We start from the raw sequence: 27092 nt of genomic DNA, 5'->3' as shown, positions 1-27092 counted from the left end.
AAGTGGCTGTTGTCTCTTGACAATAATGTGCAATCCTCTGAAGAGGACTATATATATTGACACTGGCAAATTGCAGGAGCAAACTGATTTTCATGGTAGGTGGGAACTCTGAATTATATAATTCAATAAAACATTTTTAACAGGATCATATAAAAGCTGTAGCCTAATATTTACATCAACAGTCATTATAAAATGACCCAACACCTACATTGCTGCCAGCTTTGAGACAACAGTGTTTTTGACTGCATAACATTTAAGTTTACATATGTGGATGGGGAAGATGAACAAATAGTACCTGAACTCAGTTGACTCATTCTCACCTTCCCTCTAGTTGCTTTTCGACTATATGACCTGGATAAAGATGACAAGATATCCCGAGATGAGCTGCTTCAGGTAAAGAGCACTATGGGCTAACATGGGACTTAAAATGAGTCTGTTGGTCTTTAGACGATCTAGCTTGCAACTTTAACCCTTAAATTTTCCCTATGAATGCTTTTTGTAAAAGAATGAAGTTGACATGCTCATTGCATTGATAACTTGTGAAAGATTTTATTGGTACTTGGGTGACCTTTCCCAAAAAAAAGTGCCATTCACCTAAAACAGCTTCAGAATATGGAAAATGTCGAATGGCAGCCTTTGATCCAATAGTTAATGCATCTGCAAGTGACCGTGGTTAGACCAGTCTTACAGACCATTCTAAAATGTATGGCTGACTGGACTCTGCCTACCTATAGCTTCAAATATGTGGTGACTTTTGTCTTTCAATTTCCGTTAAGAGCATAGACTTCCTACTCCATCAGAAATTTCAACAGAGTATTAAGTTAACTTTTAACATGTTTGATTATTTATGGATGACTATACTTCCATTGGAACAAAGACATCAGCAGATGTAACCTGCCACTACAAAAAAACACCATACTTAGTTTTTATGGCAGGGACAAAAAGACTAGATAAGAGTCTGTTTTTTGAGGTGGATTAGTATCTGACCAGTTCTTTCCCATGGGGATAAAGCTTTTGTTGCCTTCCTCCTCGATGGAGAAAAGCAACAAGAAATCATTACTGTAATGGCATGGATGTGCATATCAGGCTAGATTTGAGTTGGGAGTAACTGCATTCTACTAATCCTGCCAAGTAGACATAGTAATTTGTGGCTCACCTTGAGCAAGGAACTGCATTTGATCAAAAGTGCTCACTTCTGTCTGCAGCACAGAAAAGCACCTTACAAACTGGCAGGAAGGAGAAGAGCTGACTAGTCCAGTTTTGATTGCCTGTTTGCAACTTGCAAGGCTTCAGAAAGCAACCAAACAATCCTAAACAGTGAAAGGTCAAATCAAGCAGTTGTCAATCTTGTGAAAAATAGTTGAAACTTCCGAGAATCCTGTTCACTCACTTTGTAGGAGCCATTTTGAATTCCACTTTTTTGGGAATGAGGAAGAAGCTAGCACTTGTGTTCAGGGGGTGCACAAAGGCACCCTAGTATATCTTGTATTTGTGTGGAGGCAGTTTTGGCCAATAGGTTTGGTGTACAAAAGGAACTGAAAATCTTGATCATAGAAAACATTTCCAGACAGTTAACAAGGGTCTTCCTGAGTTCTGCCTATACAGGGTTGGTACTTGGATGGTATCCTAGTTCCGAGTACTGTGAATAAACTCTGCACGAGACTTTCAGAATCATCTTCCCATAACACTCTTAACTTAAAGGTTATTAAAGGGGATATTCAGACTTCCTGGGGTTTTTGTATCTTGCAGGTATTGCGGATGATGGTTGGTGTAAACATTTCAGACGAGCAGCTGGGCAGTATTGCTGACAGGACAATCCAGGAGGCCGATCAGGATGGAGATAGTGCCATCTCCTTCACAGAGTTTGTCAAGGTCGGGAATTAACCTTTTGAATAACAGAAGTGATTGAACGTGGTCATCACTGAGCAGTCACATAAACAGTTGGAAATGAGCCAAAAAGATACTACTCTTCACTTTTGCATTTATTATAGCAGCCCTTCCCAGTATATCATGATTCCCCTGTGCCCTAGCAGAGAGAATGAGATCATAGCCTCTTGAAGGGCAGGGTTCACTTCTGGGGCTGTGCTGTCAGTGTATAATCACTCATAATCAGCCTATATACCTCTTCTTCTGCCAGCTTTTTCTTCTGAGGTTATGTAGCTGGATCTGTTTTGAATTTTCAGTCAAGTAGATTTGCAGGCAAGAGGCCCACCACAAGGGTAACTTCCTTGTGGGAGAGAGTTAAATAGCCTTTGCCAGGAGTCAAACTAGGGAAAAAACAGTGGTGGTCTTCCAAGGTCCACTTGAGATCCCAGAGTGAGACTCTAATCACACTAGATCAGAAAAGGATAATCCACTTCATTCCTTGAGGTTTGCCTACATGGTGAAATTGACTGGCACAGTTATAGCAGAATAATTACTCCATATTCTTAAATAGTCACACAGGGGAATTATACTAGCATAACTAAAGCAGAGTAATTATTCTTCTACACTATCTGTGCCAGTCAAATTCCTGATGTAGACCAGTCCTTATGCCTTGTCCAGTAGTGAAATACGGTAGAACCTCAGTTACTTACACCTCCAGGAATGGAGGATGTTCATAACTCTGAACAAAATGTTATGTTTATTCTTTCAGAAGTTTACAACTGAACATTGACTTAATACAACTTTGAAACTTGACTATGCAGAAGAAAAATGCTTTCAGACATCTTAATTTAAATGAAACAAGCACAGAAACCATTTCCTTTCCTTGTCAAATCTTTTTTAAACTTCATTTTTTTAGTAGTTTAACACAGTACTGTACTATATTTGCCTGTTTTTGCTGCTGCCTGATGCGTACTTCTGGTTCCAAATGAGGAGTGTGATTGACCAGTCAGTTTGTGTAACTGGTGTTCATAACTCGGAGGTTCTACTGTGCAGTGTTCATACTTGTCACGTGAGTTAAAGGTTAACAACCTCTAACAAATGAGGATAGTCCACACTTCTCTTAGCGGTTTCTGGCTGTCTGGAGATTGATATTGCTAGATGAGTTACACTTAATTCTCATTGTGGTTTTCTTAATTTTTAAAAGGAAAGCTTAGCTTCTGGGGCACAGCATTAGCAGCCTCCAGATGAATGAATGGCTTGCCAGGCTGCCCCATACTCCTCTTGCTTGCTTTTTAATATCATTCAACATTTTAACTGGAACAGAACTGTGTACATAAGTGACTTAACCAGCTGTCTCTGGGTTTTATTGCAGGTTTTGGAGAAGGTGGATGTAGAGCAGAAAATGAGCATTCGATTTCTTCACTGATGGATGGGAGACCCATTTCTTACCACTCCTAATTTCTAAGGACTAGAACACCATTTTCTCCCCATCATCTTTCCTTAGTGTGTTGTTACTGGTGCATGGAAAACACATCTGCAACCCCTCACCAGCTTGTTCCACCAAGGTGAATATTCCCTGTGTAGCAGGAACAAAGGGAAGTGGCTGCAGTGCAGCTCGGAATGAAGCATTAAAAATTCCCTATTTCAGATTCTTCCTCTCCATTGCTGTATGACTGTGATTGCCTTTCCTTCCTATGTATTGCTGCTGCAGACTTATTCTTCTGGAGCTCTACATCTGGGAAGCCAAGAGGGGGTAATATCCCACAGAAAAGCCATCTGAATTTTTTTACTGGGAGTAGTGTATAGTGTGAAACAAACCTCAGCTAAATCATTCCTTCAGTAAGTGGTAGGTGTCAGAGTAGCACTGCCTTATTCCCTCCCATGCTAGTACAACAGAGCTGTATTTTTTTTGCTCCCCACTTGTTTTTTTTTCAAGAACTTTCTTCCCTCTTTCCAGATCTGCCCTTTAGAGCTATCTTAAATGATTAATTTAAGTCCTGTGGCTTCTTTTGCAGGACTGTAGGATTGGGAGTAGTGGCAGGTCTGAGCAGTCTCAAATGCTATGACTGAATTCTTTGGAATTAATCCACAGGGGTGAGAGGAATCTGTCATGATTGCAGGTTGCAACTTCTGTGGAACAAACTGGACTCCACACTGTAATTCATAACCTCAAACGACCCCAGTACCAGGTGCAGAAGTGGGTGTTTTCCTTAAGCTTGCAGGCTCTGACTGCCAGTGGACCACAAAGCACCCCTCCCTAGGTTGCTTTTCTGTATGACCGTTCCTTCCCACAGGGCACTCATACCTCCACCATCACAACTTATTGCTTTAATTAGTGCAGATTTATTTACCAGTGTTTATCATTCAAACTTTGTGCATGGCTACTTTTCTTGATTTCATGTCATTGTCACCGTCCAGTGGTGATAACACTAATGACACCTTGTGCTGCTTTCATACTAATCCTTGGATAATTTGAAAACCAATGATTTTTTTTTTTTAACATCTATCAGAGCCCCACCCTGGCTGGTGGATCTGCACTGTAGGTGTTAGTTTAGCTGCACTTGGAACACTTTCATGAAAGTTTAGATACAAGTGTTTTTAGGGAACTGCCTAATATATCCCAATTCAGATTAAAAGGTGAGATTTTAGAATATAATATTCTGATCAGATACTTTGCACAAATCTTTATGAAACTAACACAACTGAAAGGATAACTATTTTTAAATTAAAAACTTAACAGCAAGACTATATTAAATCAAGAATCAAAAGCAATGAATGTGTCCAGCTGTAAACCTCCAAATTCATTGGCTACACAGCTTTTTGTGCACTATGTGGATAAGTCAACAAATGATCTGACAACCAGTACAGGTGGAGTGTCTTGAATTGGCCTGGAGGTCCTTCTCTATTGAAGAATCAGTGTTTAAGTGCTTCCACCCACCTCTACATCATGTGTTAACATAAGTTTCTGTAAGTATTGAGCTAAGATTCAACCCTCAAATTGATTTCTTTAGTTCCTTTACTCAATTATATTAAAGAATCCTTCAGTGGATTCTTCAGACACTGTTTTTAATTGAATTGCAGAAAGAAATGTTGCACTTTGAAATTTTCAGACTGCAATTTAGTAGTAAGGCTGGAGAAATGTAAAAGATTTCTGTTCGGTACAAGAAGGAAACATTCTGGTTTTATGACCATATTATGTAAAATAGGAATTGTAAAAAGGAAAGGAATGTGACAATATTAACATGGAAAGGTACACAAGATTTTATAGGCTTTGATTTGCTTATTTAAAAGTAGGTGTTTCTCTTTTTCTTCTGCCTGTGTAGTTGTAGTCAACAGTTGTGCCTTATTGTCCCAATGAGTTCATATACTGTATTTATCAATCCATAAATAAACCTCTTCACTGTAAAAATTGTGCCTGTGTGGTGGTGACGGTCTCTGTTCCCTGTAGAACAATCTTAAGGTTTGTCAAAGTTAGACTCAGGACTCAGTTTGTCAGATCACTCTGTTTTACTAGCACAGCACTCTGCTAATAACACTCAGATAATGTGAGCACCATGCAAGATTCAAACAGTCTTATTTATACAGATAAAAGGGTGCAAACTAAACAAAGGGTCAGAGAGAGCAAAATTGTAAAATTTGCCTGGGGCACAATATGCATATCCTGCTTCCTTATTAACTCTTATCGATCTAAGGCTAATGCTTCACCAATCGCCCTTAAGTGGAGCAACTGATTAACAGTTAATGTCTGCTTTCCTGACACCTGGATTGTAGCATTTCTCATTTCTACTTAAAGGAACATACAGCATTCTTTAATTCATTCTATTTCTTTAATATTCATTTCACTTGCACAGGTTGCTGTTAGGCTCTACAGTTAGTCTGATTCTACACACTTCAGAAAGAAACCTAAAGTGATCTCCTTTGTTCAAGAAGATTATCTATGAAAAATCCTGTAATTAATTGAAGCAGTCATGACTTTGAAACAAGCTGTCATTTGCCATCCTATCCACCCTGCAAGGAAGTTCAAACTGAGAGAAATGTTATTCTAAGCCTCAGCTCCATAATAGGGCATTGGTTAAAAGGAAGACTTGCAGTACATCTCTACCCCAATATAATGCGACCCGATATAACACACATTCTGATATAAAGTGGTAAAGCAGCGCTCTGGGGGGGGTGGGGCTGCGCACTCCGGCGGATCAAAACAAGTTCAATATAACGCGGTTTCACCTATAACGCAGGAAGATTTTTTTTTTTTGGCTCCCGAGGACAGTGTTATATCGAGGTAGAGGTGTACTTACCCATGTAAGTAACTTGAGCCTACTGCTTTATACTAATCTCTCCACTGTTCTAAACTATCCTTTCTTCCTTCCTGTCACCATCCCACTAGTTCAGGGGTGGGCAAACTTTTTGGCCTGAGGGCCACATTGGGGTATGGAAATTGTATGGCGGGCCATAAATGCTCATGAAATTGGGGGTAGGGGTGAGAGCTCCGGCTGGGGGTATAGGCTCTGGGCTGGGACCACAAATGAGTTCAGGGTGTGGGAGGGGGCTCTGGGTTGGGGCATGGGGTGTGAGGGCTCTGGGATGTGGGTTTTGGGGTGCTGGAGGGGGCTCAGCTGGGGCTGGGGGTGCAGGCTTCGGTGGGGCTGGGGTGCAGGAAAGTGCTCCGGGCTGGGACCAGTGGGTTCGGAGGGTGGGAAGGGGGATCAGGGATGGGACAGGCTGATGGGGCATGGGGGGAGGTGAGGGACTTGAGGTACAAGAGAGGGCTCTGGGCTGGGATTGAGGGGTTTGGAGGGTGGGAGGGGGATCAGTGTTGTGGCAGGGGATTGGGGCGCTGGGGCGGAGGGCTCAGGTGCAGGCTCCGGGTGGCGCTTAGCAAGCAGCTTCCGGAAGCATGTCCCCTCTCGGGCTGAGAGGCATGGCAAGGTGTTTCTGCACGCTGCCACATCCACAGGCACCACTCCTGTAGCTCCCATTGGCCGGGAGCCATGGCCAATGGGAGCTGCGGGGGCAGTGCCTGCAGGCGGGGCACCGCACAGAACCGCGTGGCTGCGCCTGCGTGTACAGGTCTGTCTATCTTACGCTGGGGTTACGTTCCACGGTCAGCGCCTAAAGCGAAAACTGCATATAGTCAAAATTACACTGAATGTAATGGTGGGTGGAATCGCCAGCACTGCAGGAATAGTATTTAAATTATTTTTCTTCTTTTTATTTTGTTTTTGCTGACCGCGTAAAGCTGAATTTGCGCATGTTAAATGCACGTAAGATGCGACAGACCTGCATTACGTAGGAGCCGGGGGAAGGGGGTGTCTTGCCGGCTGCTTCCTGGGAGCCACAGGGAGCAGGGCAAGCCCCCAACCCCGCTCCCCGGCTGGAGCGCAGGAGCAGGGAAAGCTCATCTACCCTGGTTTCATTCTGTGAGGAAATGACAATTTTAGGTGATAACTGCATAGATACAATATACACCTCTACCCCGATATAACGCTGTCCTTGGGAGCCAAACAATCTTCCTGTGTTAAAGGTGAAACCATGTTAATCAAACTTGCTTTGATCCGCCAGAGTGTGCAGCCATGTCGTGTCCCCCTCTTCTCTCCCCCCCGCCCCCCCCCCCCCCCCAAGCGCGGCTTTACTGTGTTCTATCCAAATTCATGTTATATTGGGTCGCGTTATATCGGGGTAGATATGTTCTGAGATTCTTAGACCTATTTAGTACCAGATGACACACTGATTAAAAAACAGCACTACACTACCAGTTGTCAAGGGCAAATCATCAAATGGGTCTGTTTTTAGTGGGGTTATGCAGGATCAGTAATAGGCCTGATGCACTTTCATCAATGATTTGGAAGTAAATATAAAATCACTACATTTGCAGATGACAGTGATAAACAATGTTGAGGATGGGGCAGTCATACCAAGTTATCTGGATTGCTAAGTAACCTGGGCCTATTCAAATAATACATTTTAATACTGCTAAATACAAAATTGGATTCCTAGGAACAAGGAATGCAGACCAGACCTATCGAAGGGCGGAAGTGAATCTTGGAAAGCAGAGATTAAAAAGGATTTGAGTCATAGTGGACAAGTAACTCAACATAAGCCCTTACTGCTTTGTGTGTCCAAAAGGTTAAAATAATTCTTGGATGTATAAATGGAAGTAGTGAGTAGGAAGATTTTCTGTTTATAGCATTGATCCTGATACTAGAATAGCATGTATAGTTCTGGTGTCTGCATTTTAAAAAAGGATGTTGGAAAAACTGGAAAGACTCAAGTGATTTTTGAGGGCTAGAGAAAATGCTTTACAATGAGAGACTGACACCTCATTCTGATAAGCTTATCAAAAAAGATTGAGGGGTGGCATGGTTTGATTGGTGTAGAAATATCTTCCTGGGGAGAGAATACAGCATTCTAAAAGTGCTCTAATCTAATATAGAAGAGCATAACAAGAACCAATGGCTGGAAGTTGAAACCAGATGCATTCCAATCAGAAAGTAAGCACACATTTTTAACAATGAGGTTAATTTAACCATGGGAACAAATTACCACCGACCATGGTGGATTCATAAGAATGGCCATATTGGGTCAGACTAATTATCCATCTATCCCAGTGTCTTCTGATAATGGTGTTCCAGTGGAAGATGCTTCAGAGGCAATCTGGTCCTGGTGATTTATTACTATTTAATTTCAGTCTGTTCTAAAACCACCTCCATTGATGCCTCAATCTGGGACAGTTCCTCACCTTTGTCACTGAAAAAGAATGACAGGTATAGGAGTCTCCCTTAGGTCCTCTGCAGTGAAGACCAAGGGAAATAATTAATTTAACTTTCCCACAATTTCATTATCTTCCTTGAGTACTTATTTAGTGCCTTGATTGTCCAGTAGCCCTACTGATTGTTTGGCAGGCTTCCTACTTTTGATATACTTAAAAAAATTAACACTTTTTGTCTAGAGTAATCAGGACAACTGTATTTTAGACAGTGGGTAAAGGTCTAAAACAACCCAGGGGCGTTCCTGTGGAAAAACTAGCAGAGAGCCAATCTAGGATTTAGCTTTAGCTTTTTTTTTTTTTATAAAAGGAGGGAATGGGGCACAAGTGCGCATAATTTTACCCCTCCCTCGTATTATCACTGAGGGGAATACGGGCCTAGCTGCCAGGACGGCTCCGGGATGTCTGTCCCAGCTGATAAGGTGGGGCAGGCGCTGCTAGTGGTACTACACGTTCAAATCCCATGCGGGCGAACAGCTCAGGTCCCCCGGGGCTGGCTCCACGTGCTCTAGGCAGCGTGGGGCTTTCGCGGTAAAACAGCCTTGGGTGAGGGGGGCGCCATAACCTTCGACGCCTCCGGTAAGGGCTGGGCTCCGGTCCTATGACCTCGCTCCCCAGTAGCGGTGCCGCCCCGCCCCGCCCCGCCCCCGGTGCCTTTCCCACGCGCCAGCCAGCTGGAATCGCAGTCACAGGAACACACGTTTAATTCGAAACGGCCCCTTTAAATATAGGTGCGGGGGAGGGGTGAGAGAATGAGTGAGAGGGGAGGTCTTATCCCACGGGGTAACCAATACTTTCGCCAAAGGGTGTTCCTCTTCTGACCAATCAGAGGAGAGAGTTTTGCAGGCGGGCGCCAAGTACCTCTGACGGATGCGTCCACTGACCAATGCTCGTCGAAGGCGGAAGGATGACGACGCGGTGCCCGATAGGTTAGCTCTCGAGTGGGTGGGGCTGGAGGCGGCGGGCGCCTGAGCCCCCAGCCGGGTGGTCGAGGTGAGCGGGGGAAGATGGCGGAGTGAGAGGAGGAGGCTGAGGGGAGAGGGCCGGCCGCGGCCCGGCGGCCTCGGCCAGGGGCAGGTAAACGGAGCGGGGAACGACTGCTTGAGGAGCGAGACTGAGCCTGGCTAGTGGCGGGACCTCACCGCTCCCTGCTTGGGCTGGGCCCGGGTACGTATGTGTGTGTGTACCCGCCTCCCCTTCCTGCACCCTGATTGGGCTGGGCCTGGCCGTGTTCGAATTCCGGCTGGTACTCGCTCAGGTTAAGTACCTGCCCCCCACCTTTAATCCCTGAGCGCGCTGGGCCTGGGCACGTACGTCTTCGTTGTCTCCAGTCCCCTCCCGCGCCGTGTGTGTGTTTGTGTGTACGGTGTTCCCCTGATTGGGATGGGTGTCTGCGTGCCCCCTCCTCACCATCTCATCCCCACTCCCTCAACCCCCCGAATCGGATTGGGCCTGGCAGACTGTGTGCATTAGCGATGCTCCAAAACTGGAGCCTCAGCATTCCAGGGGGAGTGTTTAATTAGATTCCCCGTATCTGAATGTTACACACACACACACGGTAGTTTACTCAAGTTGATAATGCTCCTCCAGAAGCTACCCGTCTGCTGTGGTTTATATCGTCTGTCTATCTTTGGGCTTGTCACTGTTGTACTTTAATATTACTGTAGTTCAAGGGTTCGTAGAAAACCATAGCAGAAATAGTTAGGAGTGCTGGTTTAAAGGGTGCTGAATTCAAGTCTGTCTGAATGAGGAGAGCTCGAATACACCCTGAAGAAATCTGAATAACTTTAGAGACGCTGGAAGTATGGATAACCCAGAGTAATGCATTAGATACAGAGTTCTTAGTAGGCTGCAGCAGATGGTTAAAAGAACATATTTCCTGCATAGTAAATCAGCTATAATTTATGTTCAGAGAACAGCTGCAACTGTGGATGTGCATGTGGCAGAAAAATCAAAACCCATAATTTGAATTTAGTCTATTCAACTGGTGAAAAGAGTGCTGACTATTTCAGATTATAAAAATAGAGAGAGGACTGAAAATTACACTATTAAAAGATTCATGAAGTCTGGATCTTAGCGGAACTCTGTTAAATTGATGACTTGATCTATTTTTTCTTCCTCTATTTTTTTTGTGAGCGTGTTGCATTGTGTGAGGGGTGCACACAAGGGAATGGATTTCAGATGCTTAAAAATTCAAAGTCAGGATTCACAAGCAATCCTACAGCAGTAAAGGAGATTTTATGCACCCTGGAGAGAGGGAAATGTTAACAAGAAAATTGATTTCAGTTTCAAGTTTCCAAATGATTATTGAAGACCGCAAGCAGGAAAGTATTCTAAAAACAATGAGAAAATTCACCTAATACAATATTATTTAAAAACAAGCTTCCCCTTTTCCAGATTTGTAACTTGTTGCCAAGGTCAATGTACTTACTAAATTATGCACCTAGGCCTTTGCTCTGATGTGATAAAAGAACGTTTTTCATAGAATCATAGGGTTAGAAGGGACTATGGGGTCATCTAGTCTAGCATGTCTCAAATGTGGCGAGCAAGGGCTTTTTCTTGCTGCCACAGCCTCCTGGGTGGTGGTGACTGGGGAAGGGGCCACACAGTGGCCCCTCCCCCAAGGCTGCCAGCAGGCATTGGGCCCTGTCCCCCTCTGGAGCCACAGATGCCAGAGGAGCAGGCAACCAGTGTGAGTTCCTGGGGGCATTGGTGCTCAGGCTTTGGGCTTTAGCCTGGGTGTGATAGTCTGCAGGCTCCAGGCCCTAGCTGCAGGGCTTTGGGCTACAGCCATGAGGCTCCAGGCTTTGACCCTAGCCACATGACAGGCTCACCACCACTGCCCATCACCCCGGCCCCTGCTGCCTCCTACCTACCTCCCCATCCAGAGTTTAGTTTGTTCCTTGGCTTGCCAGGTCTAAGAAGACTTTGCTGTGAAAATCGATATTTGTATGGTTGCTAATATCACTTTCCACAGCAGACTTGGTAGCTTGTTGAGAGCTGTGAAAGGTGATATTAACAACCATACAAATATCACTTTTCACAGCGGCAGACTTACTAGCTAGCAAGTCTTAAAAAAAAAAAAAAAAAAAAAAAGCAACCAAAAAAAAAAGCAAAAGAAATAATAACAAAAGACAAGAACATGAAAAGCACCTTATTTGATTGTAATGATTGTAATCTGACACCTTATTTGAGTTTTTATTTTATTAATGTACAGTTGTCTCTATTCTTTACTGGACCTAATTTTTATTGTTGAATCTGCAAAAAAAAACAAACCCTACGTAAATAAATTACGATTCGGACGTGTGTATGTGCATATTTATTTGTTTTTCCTAAAGTTAATTAAGTATTTTAGGAAAAATTGTCAGAGCAGCCACCAGCAAGAGTTGGTGGCCACACTCTTGAGGTCCCCAAAAATGTTGTGATAACCCCTGATCTAGTCTAACCCTCTGCCAAGATGCAGGATTTGTTGTGTAACCCATCCATGACAGATGGCTATCCAGCCTCCTTTTGAAAACCTCCATCGAAAGAACTTCCACAATTTTTACTTAGTTAAATCTGTAAATGATTAATACAATAAGTATAGAATTCTTAGTGTTGTTTAATGCAGTCATTAAATTTTCAGTTTGCTGTAGAATTTGATGTTGAAAATACATAACTACATTGTACATGTCAGGAGGAAGGTGGAAGTCTTGGTAGGTAGAGGACATTTGGAGTTTTGGACATCTGAGTTTGAAATTAGATGCATGTTACTAATAAAATAACTAGAAGTGAAATAGTTATCCATGTCCATAATTAAATTATACTGTATTTAAGTTTGAGTTAACTATTGTTTTAGGTTGTGTGCATATTCAGGAAGACTGCACTCACATAGATTTCTTGTAAGTAAATCTTCCTAATACAAACTGAGAGAATCATTCTTTTTCAAATTAAAGCTTAGATTCTGTTCTCTTCAATTCTGCAAGAAGTGGATATGTTGCTTGGATATTCCAGAATAAATATGGTAATGCTTCTGACTAGAATTAACAGAATAATAATAAGCCAAGTAACTCCCTTCTCCTTCACATGCGTGCACTCACCACTTCCATTCAACCCATGATAGCAGTAGGTACGTTGAACATGGATTAATGGTTATATTTAGCTGCCTTGGCTCCCCAAGAGCTGCAGAAAATAAAACCTAATAATCTTGTTCCCCTGGGCGAGGCGTTGGGGGGACCGAGGACCTGACTGTCTGTGTTCTAAACTCCCCTGGCCAGCTGGGGCTAAAAATGCTGCCTGAATCTGAAGAGTTGCTGTTGAGCAATTTCTACATTCCTTTCCGTCTGGAGGATTTGTTTGAGGAGCTCAGGAGATTATCTATGTCCAGCCCCCTACCTTCATAGGTCAACATAGTCTTTGAGAAGGAAAAATAAAAGAAAGGGAAGTTCTCTAAAACTTTTTTTCTGACCTTGCTTCTGTTTTATTTTTCCCCATTATTGCATAGAATGGTGTTCTGGCTTCTTTTTAAAACTTCTCTCTAGAATACAATGGCAGGAGAGTGAAGGACATTCATTTCTGTACTGACTGTAAGCTCCTATTGGAGCATTTTGTGGCCAGGCTTCAAGTGCTTGAGATGCCATTAACTTCTTCAGCGAAAAAATGGAATCCTAGTTCAGATGGTGTTTTTTACAGGAACTTTCCCCTTACTATGTGATTCCATATCTGTTTCCATTCCGCACTGATGTGAAAATCAAGATACTCCTTCTTACCTAATTGCCAGTAAAAATAAATAAATCTGTAGTTGGAAGTTTGTTGACTTTTTTGTTGCTGATGCACAAGGCAGAATGGAATCCAACTTATGCTGCTGGAGAACACAAGCAAAATCTTTTTATCAAAGAATACAGTAGAAAATACTAGAAGCAATGCAAAAAGCAGATCAATCAAGAAGCTGCCATTTTTAGTTGCTCAGTTTTCTGACCAAAACTGCATTTTAAATCAATACTTGTGATAGAAAAGGAGGATCTGAAGGAAAAATTAACTCTGGGGACCATTGCTTATGAAACCATTAGAGCCTAGCAGGTAGTGTAGCTCTCATGTATATTCCCTCAAATCAAAAACATGGTTAAAAAGCAGTTAAACTCCATTTGGCAATTTCCTGGAAAAACTAGTTTAGGACAAGGTGCTGGTAAATACTGTCTTAAACTTGGTTTGAACTGGAAAAATAATTGTACTGGTGTCCAGCAAGTTCAGCAAACACAGAATGAATCTTTTGAAACTATGGCTACATCCATTAAAAACGGAGGAATAGGCTTGGTCTGTCCACTACATCAAAGTTAGTCTTCTGCTACAGAATGGTGCCTGACCAAATGGATCTAGACTGGTAGTCTGCAACTTTGTGTGCTTCTGATCGCTTAATGCTTCAAGCGTGCAACTCTGCATTATTGTCACTTTCAGATAATCAAATGTTTTTTACTTTTGTTTATATTATAATGAAAACTGAAATATGTGATAACGTATAACTTCCTTGAGAAAATACCAAACTAAATTGTATACAAACATTCTGATATTTAGTATTATAATTACATATATTTGTATTATGCCCACTGCAGTTTTACTTTATTTGTATTACCCTAAATTAATTACAAATCTACTGCCTTATGTATCTAAAACTAATTGAAATGAGGTGTGCATTGAAGAAACAGAAAATAGAAATAGAAAATGCCTTAAACTGAGACTAACTGCTTTTTCCCATGGTGGTAAAAACCACCTCTCATAAATACCATGCCAGCTCTGGTTTAACTTGCTCATGTGACCATGCCACCAGTGCAACCATGAAAAACAGGAAATCCGTAGTTAGCAGTCTCTTGTAATCTTGATTTTTGCATTCTCCACACTTCCTTGCCTACATCCATCACACATGACCTTCAATCACTATGCCTTTGTGTGCACTCACAAACCTATGTTACTACTTTTCCCACACCCCCAGCCATTCCAATTCCATTCTCTTCCACAGATATCAGCCCTTGCTGCCCTGCTTGGCAAAGCACAGCTGGTCAGGCAGGTGGTATTGGAAAAACAAGTACCTGGTGGATCTGAACAGTTCTGTTGGCTAATCTGGACAAAACTTAATTAAATTGTCTTGAATTAGGAGACTAAGAGCTTGTCTACACAGGGAAATTCACTGACATAATTATACCACTGTATACTGGTATAACTGCTTGTGTGGACAGTCTTGTTCTAGTATGAGTACCTTTTTCCAGTTTAGCTTATACCATTTCCAAAGTAACATAAATTAACTGGAAAAGTGCACTGTTTTACCTTAATAAGAGTGTCCATATGAAGAGTTATACCAGTATAATTATGCTGGTAAATTTTCCCATGTAAATAAGCTCCAACTCTTCATGTGTGTTTTAATTTTGAAATTTCAACAGTGGCTTATGTCCAAGATGCTACCTGTGTGAGTGTGACTTTTAGAATTGGTGGGGGAATAGGGTGGTTTAGCAGAGAGAACCAAAGAAATATATGGGGAAACAGATTGACATTCCATAAAGAGGACACTTTAAAAATATTTCCATAGCAACAGTTAGTAAATGTTTTTACTGCAAAACTTACATAGACAATTCAGTTGTCTTGTGAGTTATTGTTCCAAATGTATAGACTATATTCACTCATGAAAAGTATAAAACAGAGGAATTTTAGTTCTGCTTTGTGTTGTGATTGCTACTTAATCTTAACTTTGGAGTTGCTATTGACCCCTCCATAATTAACAGAAAAGTAATTATAAAAAGGACACCTTACTATTATATGTGTTCCATACAGAGCTTTCAAGTTGTAACTGCTTTGTTTACTGGCAACAAAATAAGTCTTTAAGTTTAAAGGTGAGCTGTATCTTATTCTGCCTCATGCTTCCGTATGTGCTGGCTAACTTTAATTTTTAATTATGCTGTATGGAGGAGAGAGTGAGAGAACTTGCATGCAAATTGGGGTATGTTAGAAACCACCTTAAGTTTTCAGTGCTGGCAGCTGGAAAATCTGATTGTCTTAGAAAAAAGATGTGCTTAGTTTACAATTTTGACAGTTTTTATCAATTTAACCTCCTCCCCCGCCCCCATTTTTAAGTATTTTTATTTTTACAGTTGTGGCGGGTGAGGCTGGGGTTAGGATTAGGGCAGTGCTAACAGCAGGACTACAGGCCCCTCCCTGAGTGGCTGAGGGGTCCAAGACACCAGGGTGCAAGGTGCGGGGGAGGCTGTGGTCCTGGCCTGTGGAGCAGAGACTCCCAGTTCGGAGCGGCAAGGAGGACAAGCCAGGCCCCCCCGCTCCTCCCCTGCTGTGAGGAAGGTCACCCTGTTGCTGAACAGTCCTGACCAGAGATGGCTCCCACCTTCCTGGCACGTGAGTGAGGGAGTGCGGTCATGACAATGCAGCTGCAGAGTGGTCTGTGCATGGCTGTGGGGCTGGTGACACCCAGTCCCTTTGGCAGAAGGTGTGGGGGAGGCTGGCATCCTGGCTGGGTGAAGCAGAACCCCCCCGTGGAGGACCATGAGTCCCTAGCCATGGTTGAGATCACCCTGTTGCTGAAATGGCTCCTGCCCCGGGGATGGAGACATTCAGCAGTGGGGTGGGCTCTTCTGTCATTGGGGACAATTCGTCCTCCTCCTCCTTGCAGTCCTGGCTGGAGATCTCTGCGCCGCTGGGCCAGGACCCAAAGCCTTCCGTGCACTTTGTGCCTGCAGGGATTGGGTGTCACGGCCCCACTCACTCCCTCCCTACCTCACTGGCCAATGTGTGGAAGCCATCCTGGGCTGGAACTGTTCAGCAGCAGGATGGCCTCCTCTGCAGCTGGAAGCTCGTCCTTCTCCTTGCACCCCTGGCTGGGTGGTTTCTGATCCGCTGGGCCAGGATGAGCATAGCCTGTCCCGCACCTTGTGCCTACAGGGATTGGACACCACATCTCTGCAGCCATGTAGGGAGCCGTCTGCACCTTTCATGTCATGGCCACACTTCTGCCACAGGGGAGCTGCCAATCCCTGCAGGTGCAAATTGTGGGGAAGGCTGTGGTCTGGTCAGGGCAGAGCAGAGACCCCTGGCATTCCCTGATGGTGAGTGAGAGAGTGGGTCTTTAGCAGCGGGGCAGAGGGCTCCCTCCACTGCCGCAGGAGCCATTCAGCACCTTGTGACCTCACCCTCAGCTAGGTGAGTCCTTCTTCTTGTAGTCCTAGCCAGGGGTCTCTGCTCTGCCCCTCCAGGTCCGCAACCTCCCCCCACACCTTATGCCTGCAAGGATCAGGTGTCACAGGCCCTGAGGCAGCACAGGGATTCAGCTGCACCTCTTACTCCTGTGACACCAGGGGTGCAGAGGACTTGTTTTTTTCCATTGATTTCAGTGTCAGCTAAAATGGATGTTTACTGACAGTTATCAACTAAAATTAAATCCTATGCAACATACCTGTAAATTACTAATCTTATGACCAAACAATCCTCTTTTTGTAAGTAGCAACTTTTTAAAGAAGTGTTCACTAATTTTAAATAAACTTCATTCACTTGTGCCTGATTTTCAAAAGTTCAGAGCACCTGCAGTTTCCATTGATGTTAGTTTGATGAATGGTTCCACATCACCTCTGAAAATCAGGTAGAAAGGATGTCAAGCTGAGCACCCTAAAAATTGAATATGAAGTTAGTGAATATGTCTGAAAATTTTGCCCCTAGCAAATTGAGGTACATTACTAGTTGAGGCACTCATTTGCATGATGTAGTTATGAAAAGGCAGCAGCAGATGAAATATTTAAAATGTGACTTATTTTAATATGTAGTTCACTCACTTGTAGTCTCGGGTCTTACTTTGCTCATTCTAACATCTCTTGGAAATTGTCTCCTCTTTGGTCATGATGCATAGGCTTCTGAGAGCTTGGGATCACTATTCTTTCTCAAATGAATCCTTCAATGAAGGATTTAATGTTGTGTTCACATGCTCTCAAATTATCTATTGTGTATTTAGTTATTGTAGTTTGATTTGAGATTGTCAAATTCTGACCTTTACAATGTGAAAATGTAAGGACTAGCTTGAGAAAATAGAGCTAGAAATCATAATAGATCAGTGGATTGCATCTTGGCTAAAGGTTCTGGCTCTTCTCTGCCTGTGAAAATGTTCTGCAGTACAGGAGGAGGAGAATAAAAAGGATCAGAATGCTTTCATGTGTCTGTTGGGAGTGTGTTTTAATTGTGTAAGCTCAGTGTAATGAAGCAACCCTGCTTACAGGTGATCCATCATTCTACCAGTTGGGTTGTCAGCATCACATTCTTGAGGCCTGATATTATTCCTTCCCCCTCCAACTCTTCAGACAGGCATTAAAGATGTATTTGTTTTATCAATCTGCAATAATTCCATTCACCCCAGTTTCTAAGGAAATGGAGTTGGACATATGTCTGTAGGAAAATCTCAGTCCCAGTGTGTTGAGCAATTATCACCATAAAAAAAAAAATTCTTACAGAACAAATACAATTAAAAGCAATGTGGGCAGTAATGTATTGTATATCTAGTTCTCTAGGTGAGCTCTTCTGTGCATGGATTTACATGAGTTATGGGTATATACATTTTAGGAGGCTGAGGAGTACAGTGTTTACTCCTCATGGAATTCTGTGCCAAAAAATTAAAAATTCTGTGCACAATATTTTAAAATTCTGCAAAAGTCTGCATATTTTATTTGTCAAAATAACACAATATAATCACACCAAGTTTCAATTATTTTTGATCATTTATTTCAAAATACCTATCAGCAAGTATGTCTGTAACAATACAGACAACAAAAAAGATTCAGGAAATGTTTTTTGACAAATAGATTCCTTACTAGGCATATTAATACATAACTCTGAGTAATAATTCATTTAAACAACAATACAGAACCGTATTTCCCACATTCCTCAGAAGCAGAGCAAAGGCTTGGGGGAGTCAGGGGTAACGGAGGAGCTGAGGGAGAGGGAAATAAATTGCTGGGAAAGAGTCTAGGTGTGAACTTGGAGAGCTGTTGCGTATGGGTGGAAAAGTATGGAACAGTTTTTTTTGGGGGGGTGGAGGGGCAGGGAAGGATTGTTGGGGAGCTTCCCCTTGCAGATCCTGGCTGACCCTAGCCTCTCCCATTCAGTCAGGCACATCTGCCCCGTCCCCATGTGCCTCTGTTCCCTCACCCAGCCATTCCCCTGTCCTTGTGTAGCTCTGCCCCCTCCCCATCCCCATGTGTCTCTGCACCTCCCTCCCCCAGAGGTCCTGTCCTCCCCCACTAGCTCTTATGAGCCCCTGTCTGACCCCCTTCACCCACCCAGCACCCCACAGCTCATCTCTTGACCTGGCCTGACGCGGGTTGCGAAAGCAGTTGTCTCTTCCCTCCCTGCAGGGAGCTGCAACTTTGTTCTATCGCCACAGCGCCCTCTGGTGCGCAAAAGGCAAAGCTGCAGCAACATTTTGGCAGCAGCTTTTTTCTGTGTGAAAAATTATAAATCTGCTGGGCTCATTAAATATGTGCTTGCGCAGTAGCGCAGAATTCCCCCAGGAGTAAGTGTTGCACAAACTGACTGACATGAAAGATTTCACCAACTGATCTATTGAATAACATGCATATTCTTACCTCAGGGTACAGAATGGTTTCTGAACAAAAACGTTTTGTAAGTGTCTTGGGTAGGTGCTCTTCTCCCCAGAAGTGAAGGGGAAAGTTGATTTGCTCCCATTTAATCCATTGAAAACTAAACTTTAAAACCAATGGCATTTTGCTACTATTTAGAATGAGGTCTTTGTTGGGATGTATGAGCTATTTCTAGGGTGGCTCAGTAGGCCTTTTTTCCTATCGGGGGGGAGGAAAGACTAATTCATCTGTATAATAATTTATGGAGTAACATCATGATTCTTGCTTAACTAATCCCTGAAAGATACCACTGTTGCTCTTTTCCTAGTGTTGTTTGTACCCTGCAAAATGTCAGAATGACAGAAATTTTGTTCTTGCTTTGCTCTTTTGTTTTATTTATTTATTTATTATCCACCTTGTTGTGCCAGTCAGGTTCACTTGTATTCCATTTTGAGTGCCAATCAGCAAACTGAAAAGGAAGGGCTCTTGGTGGAAAATGATGGCATATGTGGCCATGAAGTTAAGGGTAAGTATAAACTGTTTCTTTTTGGTTTCTGATTTTTTTTTTTTTAAGTCAGTCCCAGGGGAATTTGGCTTTCCTTGGGATGCTATAGGGGTACTGGACTATTACCACAGTGTCTGCTTGGGCTGCTCCTGATAACTGAGCCTGATTTAATGATTTATTCCAGCAAGAATAAATGCTATTTGCATTCTCTTTTATGCTGATTGTTAGTCAAAATGTCAAATACTAAACAATTCCAGGGCTTTGATTTCATTTTTGTCTCTTGCAATGAGGAAAGATGTTTTTGCGGTTAAGGCATAGAACAGGGGGTCAGGAAACACTGGATTCTGTTTCCAGGTCACCACTGACTTCTGGTGTGACATTAAGCAAGTCACTCATCCTCTCTGCCACAGTTACCCCATCTGTATAATGAGAATAATAAGACCTTCCTACTTATATGGGTATGATGATGTGAAATTCATTAATATTTGTGAAGTGCTTTGAGCTTCTTGGTGAGAAAGTTAGAGAGATGTGTACAATAGTTGTGTTTTTCTTATCCACCTAATATCCACCCAGTCTTTCAATATGGGACCCTAAAATATTAACGAGAAGATTAATTTCAGCTACCTGCCAAGCAAGGAATGAAAGTGATATAGAGCAGGGAGGGAGACATAGGCAAGGAAAAAACAGATAAAGGGGGGGAAGAGGATAATGGAGGAAGAATAAAAACTGGTGTGTATATGAAATCTTCCCCCTTTCCCACATTGCAGCATAGAGAGGGTGATTGATGGGCTTCCTGCTATAGAAGAGAAAAATGATCTCTTGGTAGCAACATGGTTGTGACCCTACACCATTTCATCTTGCCAGCAACACTGGCATCATCAGTTTAAAACAAAAACTTCATTTCAAACTGCCACTAATGATCAGTGATGTCAAGGAAGTTCTATTGGTGCAGGAGCATAGGTGTAGTCGCACTGGGATTCTCACTCTTGAGTGAATGAAGAAAAGCAAGTGAGAGCAGGAAAAGTACCTAACTTGTGTGATCTTACAGCCACTATGAACACCTTTCTTCACTTGTGGTATTCATAGACTTGTAGATTGTGGTTAATTAGCTCCTGGTTTATGGTACCTGTTCATTTTGAACTTGTGGCCAAATACACAATCAAGGTGCAATATGTGTATTCTTTTCCCGGCACCACACTTCCCTTGCTACAGTATATTTCTGTGTCACAATTAAGAAACAACATAGCTACCTACCACATTCCCAACAGTGTGATATTTGTTGCTGGACACACTGCTTCTGTGTGAGCAAGTAAGTTTTTAGTTCAGTATACACCTCTACCGCAATATAACGCTGTCCTCAGGAGCCAAAAAATCTTACCGCATTATAGGTGAAACCGCATTATATCGAATTTGCTTTGATCCACCGGAGTGCGCAGCTCCGCCCCCCTGGAGCACTGCTTTACCATGTTGTATCCAAATTCGTGTTATATTGGGTCACGTTATATCGGGGTAGAGGTGTATCTGTAGTGTTTACTTAGCCAGCCTAGAGACTTCTAAAGTTAGAACTCTTAAGAACTTCAAGTCTAGCTATCATTGCCGTTTGTGCAACGTTCTGATCTTGTATAAATTGAAATCAGATTTTGAAGAAGTGAACTTTTGAGCATTTTAATTTTGAGTTAATTTCATTCTGTTCTCTCAGTTATTCCTTCTGTTTTTCCTTTTGTGTTTTCAGGCCTGTTCCTGGCATCCCAGAAGAAGTTACTCTGTTCCTTTTGCTTAGAAACTGATCAGAGACAGTGAATGGTGGATGCTCCACTACTGGTGAAGAAAAGTCTTTTCCTTATCTCCATGGCGTGTAATGAGGAAATATTCTTCTCTTTATGTTTCAACTTCTTAAACCAACATTTGAAGTATGGAGCCTGCAGCAGCTGGCTTCCCCCATAGGAGCACACAGCAAGCATTTTACCAACCCTTACAAGCGAGCAACTGAAATCAATGTTTGATATGTCCCTGAAGTGATGTCTTCAGAGTTTTTGAGCTCTGTTTTTGCACCCTAGAGAAGATTTTTACAAGAATGCTCACACAGAAACCAGTCTCCTTTCTGTATCTTAGGAGGGTAACTTCTTCTCCAACTGTGTCCAAGTAAATGGATAATGCATCTGCATGTGATGCTGTGCCAAGCTATTTCAACATGTGTGAAAGGTTGCAGCAAGAATACATTTCCACCCTGAAACGAGGAACAAGCTTAAAAAAAAACAAACCACAATCCTGAAAAATCCCCATAACGAAGATGTCCTAATCCAGAACAAAGAACTGACTTTGTAGATAAATGTCTCAATGTCACCTCGTGAAGCAGCTAATGCACAAAAACAAATACAGAATTACCTTGTCCATCATGGATGAATGAATCATCACATTCTGTGATCAAAAGCATTTGCATGTGTAAATCCACATAACTAGTGAATGTGAAGAGCTTTCACCAGGAAAAGAAGTTGCTCTGCACTGTCTCTTTTTGTAGCAAACCCCTTCCCTAAGAAGATGAATCTTTGAGAACCTCCTACTGCTAAAGTTAATCCTATAGTGTTGGGTTTACATTGTATCTCCAGTCTTCTCCAGCAGCTTTAGCAGCAAAAGGAACAAAAAAACTCTGTGATCCAAGAGATGGGACAGAACTTCATCTTTTTAATAAAGGAACTGGCCTCTGGTGGGATGGGAGAGGCTACAAGTATAATGTTCCAATTCATCCCCTCAGCGTCCTGAGTGCAGTTTATAACTTCATACTGCTGATGGAGTTGGTTTTTAACTCTCCTTTGGCTACTGGAGAACTGGGATGAGTACTCTTCCAGGGTGTAGATGGGAGGTCTGATAGAGAAACAAGTTCAGAGAGAGCAGAAATGCTGAAGGAAGTGTGCTCTTTTTCTGGCTCCCCCTGTATCTCCATCCCAAACTAAGGAGGAGATCATGGTTCTTACGTGTTTACACCAGATTCTTTGTCTCCATCACTTGTGACTTATACGGGATGTTTTCCTTCCATTTTAGATAGAAGCTTTATGTTGTTTAGTTGCTCCCTGCAGTGGTAGTCTGTATGGTCAATGAGGTTTCTTGGTGGAAAGGCCATAATTGGTTTGTGTTTTCTTCCACTTGAACCTGGACCTCTTCATAGTGCACCTTATTCCAAGCTTGTATTAATGTGAATTTAGCAAATGTGATTTGCTGATTTAAAATAATACAATTTCAAATCTGGATCAAAAAAGGGGTATAGGCTCTGTTTAAATTATTTTTTGTTTTCTTTTAGAAAACCACTGGAGAGAGCCAGGCAGCCTAAAAATGGCTTAAAAAAAAAAACAAAAAAAAAACCACGAAATTCTACTTAGCTCCTGGTGACAAGTAGCAAGAGCAACATTTTAAGACTGGTAGAGAAGGGAAGGGGTTATATAAGGATGGGGAAGAGAGAATCTCTAAAGAAACTTTTTCTTATATCTGTGTAATCTATCATAGTGGAAGTTGAAGGAGAACAAATTCTGGAGTTGAACAAACCCATGCACTGGCTTTGGTCCTGCTCTTCCCTCCTGGGAATAAAGTTGTGAAGAGCCACAGTGAACTTGTGATGTGACAATAAGGTTTAATTACATCTTTTCCTGTTTTGTGCTCTCTTGGAGAGAAAATCAGTCTCATTGGGTAGGGAATGTTGAGCTGTACATTTTATGCTGAAAATAACACAAGATGTAATGGCATCAGAATATAAAAAGCACCAGTACAGCACAGTCAGCTGTGTTTATCTGTTCACTTGGAGAAATGATTATATTCGTCATGGGTAGGCAGTTGGGCTGATTTCCTTTCAATACAGTGCAGTCCCTTGCCAAACAGAATTCAGATTTTTGAGTGTTAAAGACAACTGGAAAAATACGTTCCCTTTTAGGGCCTCTTACTGAAGTCAATGTGATTTTTGAATTTATTTAAGTAGAGGCAGGCTCAGACCATTAGTGAGGAAAATATCTGCTGTCAATTTCACAGGTTTAAATGTGATTAGAAGGCATCCATTATGGCAAATATGTCGTCTTAAGCCTGGTGATTCTTCTTTTCACCTTCCTGACCCCTATTTGTCCCCCTTCTGACTTAACCACTTGCAGCTGTTTCTAGCACAGCTTGATAGAAAATTTGATTTTGTTTTCTATATATTGTAAAAGGCAGAGAATGGATTCTGGAGAAGGTGGATACACTTTAGCCCACTTTGCCACATGATAGGAATAATTGTCTCCAAGCTCTGCCTGATAACAAGAAATGGAAACAAATGTTGACTTTCCCTGCCTGCCCCCTAACATGTAACCACTTGATTAAATTTTAAGATAAAATTACAATAGGGCTAATGTTCTGTGGCTGTCACAGGATGCAGTTGTGCATGCCCAAAAGACCCCACTGCAGTATGCTTCCTGCCAGCTTCTTTATGAAACTGCTGTGCCAAGCAATACTGCCTCAGCCTTTAGACTTTACTCTTTGCTCCGCTTCTGTTTCTCCATGTTGGTTGGAAATCTTCCCGTATGAAAGGTTAAACAAATAAATAAGGGGCATGTGCAATAGATATATATATACATATATATATTTTAATACTTGTGGACAAAATGATGTTACAAGTTGTTTGAAAACAACAAAATCACCAATGTCTTCCATTTTGAGATGTGTATAGTTCCATAAGCATTAGTGCTTTGTAGCAAACTGTAGTGCCATGTTAGGATCAGTGCATGAGCCTAGTAGTATTTTTACAATTTCAGAGTGGCAAATTATTAATGACAATAATAAACAATGTAACTTAACAGTAGAAAGCAGACAGTAACAGATGTTATGAACGTGGTCTAAAGATGCAGTATCCTTCTTAGGCAGTCGTAGTGACAAGGTTATCTTTGGAACCAGAATTTATTAAATTGATGGGCTTTGTGGAATAATAGCTGACTTTTTTGTATTGTTTTTGGTAAAGTCCATCTAGGCTAAACAGTAGACTGTGAGCATCCAGACTAATCCTCTCTTCGTCCATATAAGGTGAACTGCAAGACAAATCCAGGACACACACCAAATTGACAGTGGCATTTGTTTCCTTTTAGTCTTAATGAAACACCCTAAACTGTTCTTGCAGATTCTATCTTTATGTAGACCGCTTCATTACTACCCATCCGTTCCATCATACAGAAGCTGAAGAGCCACTGTACGTGTTTTATAGGCAACTCTGCTGCCTTCTCATATGGGTATAATTAATGAGCTCTGTTAACTATTGAGCAGAGTAACATTTTGCAGAAATAACTCTGTTTAAAAAATATGATACTAATGTTAATCTTAATTAGTAAGACTAGTTAAATCATTACATTCAAATTGAGGTCTATACGTTTTTTGTCAGTTTTGTACACTTAGAATCCTAAATTATAGATTGACCCTTCCAATACTTTTCCCAGCTATCTGATTTCTTTTTTTAACTGCGTGGCAATTTTCTCTCTCTCTCTCTCTCTCTACAACGCCTCTCCCTCTACTAAAGCTGAGCTAGGTGAAATCCAAATGGTTTATCACTAAGGATAAGATTTTTTGTCGTGGAAGTCATAGATTCTGTGACTTTCAGAGACCTCTGTGACATTTTCCCTTCAGCTTCAGCCCTGTGCCTGGGGTGGTGGGGCCAGAGCTGTCAGCTGGCGGGGGCTCTGAGCCGCTGCGGGTGCAGGGGCCCCACTGCCGTCAGCCACTGCAGGCAGTGGGGGTCCCGTATCTCTGAGCCACTGGCCTTGGAGCTCTGAGCCATTGAGAGCAGAGGGGACCTGTAGCTGTCAGCCGCTGTGGACAGTGGGGGCCCCAGAGCTCTCAGTCACTGGCACTGGAGCCATCAGCAGCTGCAGGGGCCTTGAAGCTGTCAACCGCAGTGGGTGCTGGAGCTCCCCCCTCCTCCAACTGCAGGGCTTGGGCTTCAGTCGTCTCCTGGTCAGTTCCCCCATCCCCATTATTTCAGTAAAAGTCAGAGACAGATCATGGGCTTCCCTGAATTTTTTTTATTGCCCATGACCTGTCCCTGACTTTTACTAAAAATAACTGTGACAAAATCTTAACTTTATTTATCACTTTCTCAAACAGGCAGTTTAGGCTACTGAAGCAAGAGATGGAAATGACTCCCAACCCAGGTTTGCAACAATCTGTGTATCATATCTATCTGATTTCCTGGAATAGCTTTTTAATTTCTGTCACTATTGTTTTTCATCCACCTCTGTTTTAAAAATAACAGGCTGCTGTCAGCTAAGAGAGGATACTGCATCTTTTCTTGAGACCTGCTTGTAAATGGCCACCTGGGAAAAATGGGTAGTTTGGGTTTCTGAGTTGATCTAGATTAATTAAATGGGCAAAATGTATTGAGATACAAAACCAGTGATTCTTGCAGAGTTAATTATGTAATAAAAAACAGAGTCTCTGCATATTCCGTCTCTCCATGTATATTGGGCAGGTGGGCTGTTTACAGTAGAGCTCTGGGGAACTGTGCTCAAAGCTAGTTCAGTTCTGAACAAAAGTAGCTATACCATTGAATCAAGTAGTTTAGTGCTTGGGGGAATCAATTGATAAAAAATACCTCTGAAACTGGAATGCAAAATAGCACAGTATGTAGGGGGAAATATCCCTGATGCAAACAAAGCCATAAAAAGATTTAATAAAACTAGAATTTTAGTAGCAATAACTGTTTTGCATGTAATAGTAACTAACTTGCATTACCAAGATTGTACAGTAGAATAAGTGGTAATAACCAAATAAGTTTGTGGTCTGTGCTGCAGGGAGTTGCATGAAGAGAACAGTGTCTCTCTTTTTAAGAAGATGGAAGAATTCCTTTTACTGTTCCCCTCTTTTGAGGGAATATGGCGCTTGAATACCATGGTGATGAGCCTGGTATAAAACCTGGGTAACTATAGGTCATGCGTCAGAATTGGTGCATATAGGGGAAGACTGGGCAGTTGTGTATGAGTGACTGTTTTCCCTGTTGTTTGTTTTGTAGTGTAGCATGTGCAGTGCCTCTGAGAGGAAAGTGCTGAGATATGAAGAAGACCCATTTCCCACAGTTGGAAAGCTTTTATTCAAACTTTTATTGGAGAGCGGAGTTTTTGTTTTTTGTAAAAAGAAACTAAGTAGAGCTGTGACAGGTCCTGAAAAGAAAGTATTGCAAAATGTTGACAACCCAAATGTTTCTTCTGCAGGGACAGAATTGCAGGATTTATTTATTTCAAAAGACTATCCTACTTCCTCTTTTAAAATTTTAAGTACAAACTGGCCATATGCTTCCATTTAAGATTAAAACTGTTTTCTGTTCACCCTTTGAGTTTTGCAAAGCCAATTGCAGTAGATTCTCTGG

At 42.1% G+C, this 27092-nt stretch overlaps 1 protein-coding gene and 1 long non-coding RNA gene across 2 annotated transcripts in view; both read left to right on the top strand.

The window, feature by feature from the left end:
• Nucleotides 1–5275, top strand: part of CHP1 (calcineurin like EF-hand protein 1) — a 38709-nt gene extending 33434 nt beyond the window's left edge. The window contains exons 5-7 of the mRNA XM_005284694.5: nucleotides 332–393; nucleotides 1750–1872; nucleotides 3239–5275. Coding sequence (XP_005284751.1) covers nucleotides 332–393; nucleotides 1750–1872; nucleotides 3239–3292 — 239 coding nt within the window. The 3' untranslated portion in view covers nucleotides 3293–5275. The remainder of the gene's footprint in view (nucleotides 1–331; nucleotides 394–1749; nucleotides 1873–3238) is intronic.
• Nucleotides 5276–9475: 4200 nt separating this feature from the next.
• LOC101950258 (uncharacterized) lies at nucleotides 9476–23493 on the top strand. Its single transcript, XR_255041.3, has 3 exons — nucleotides 9476–9796; nucleotides 19653–19750; nucleotides 21462–23493. It is a non-coding gene; the product is annotated as an uncharacterized LOC101950258 (long non-coding RNA).
• The last annotated feature ends 3599 nt before the right edge of the window (nucleotides 23494–27092 follow it).

This window comes from Chrysemys picta, chromosome 4 (genome assembly GCF_011386835.1).
Source record: "Chrysemys picta bellii isolate R12L10 chromosome 4, ASM1138683v2, whole genome shotgun sequence".
Taxonomy (NCBI): domain Eukaryota; kingdom Metazoa; phylum Chordata; order Testudines; family Emydidae; genus Chrysemys; species Chrysemys picta.
The sequence above is the reverse complement of the archived record's forward strand: the minus strand, read 5'-3'. Positions and strand labels throughout refer to the sequence as shown.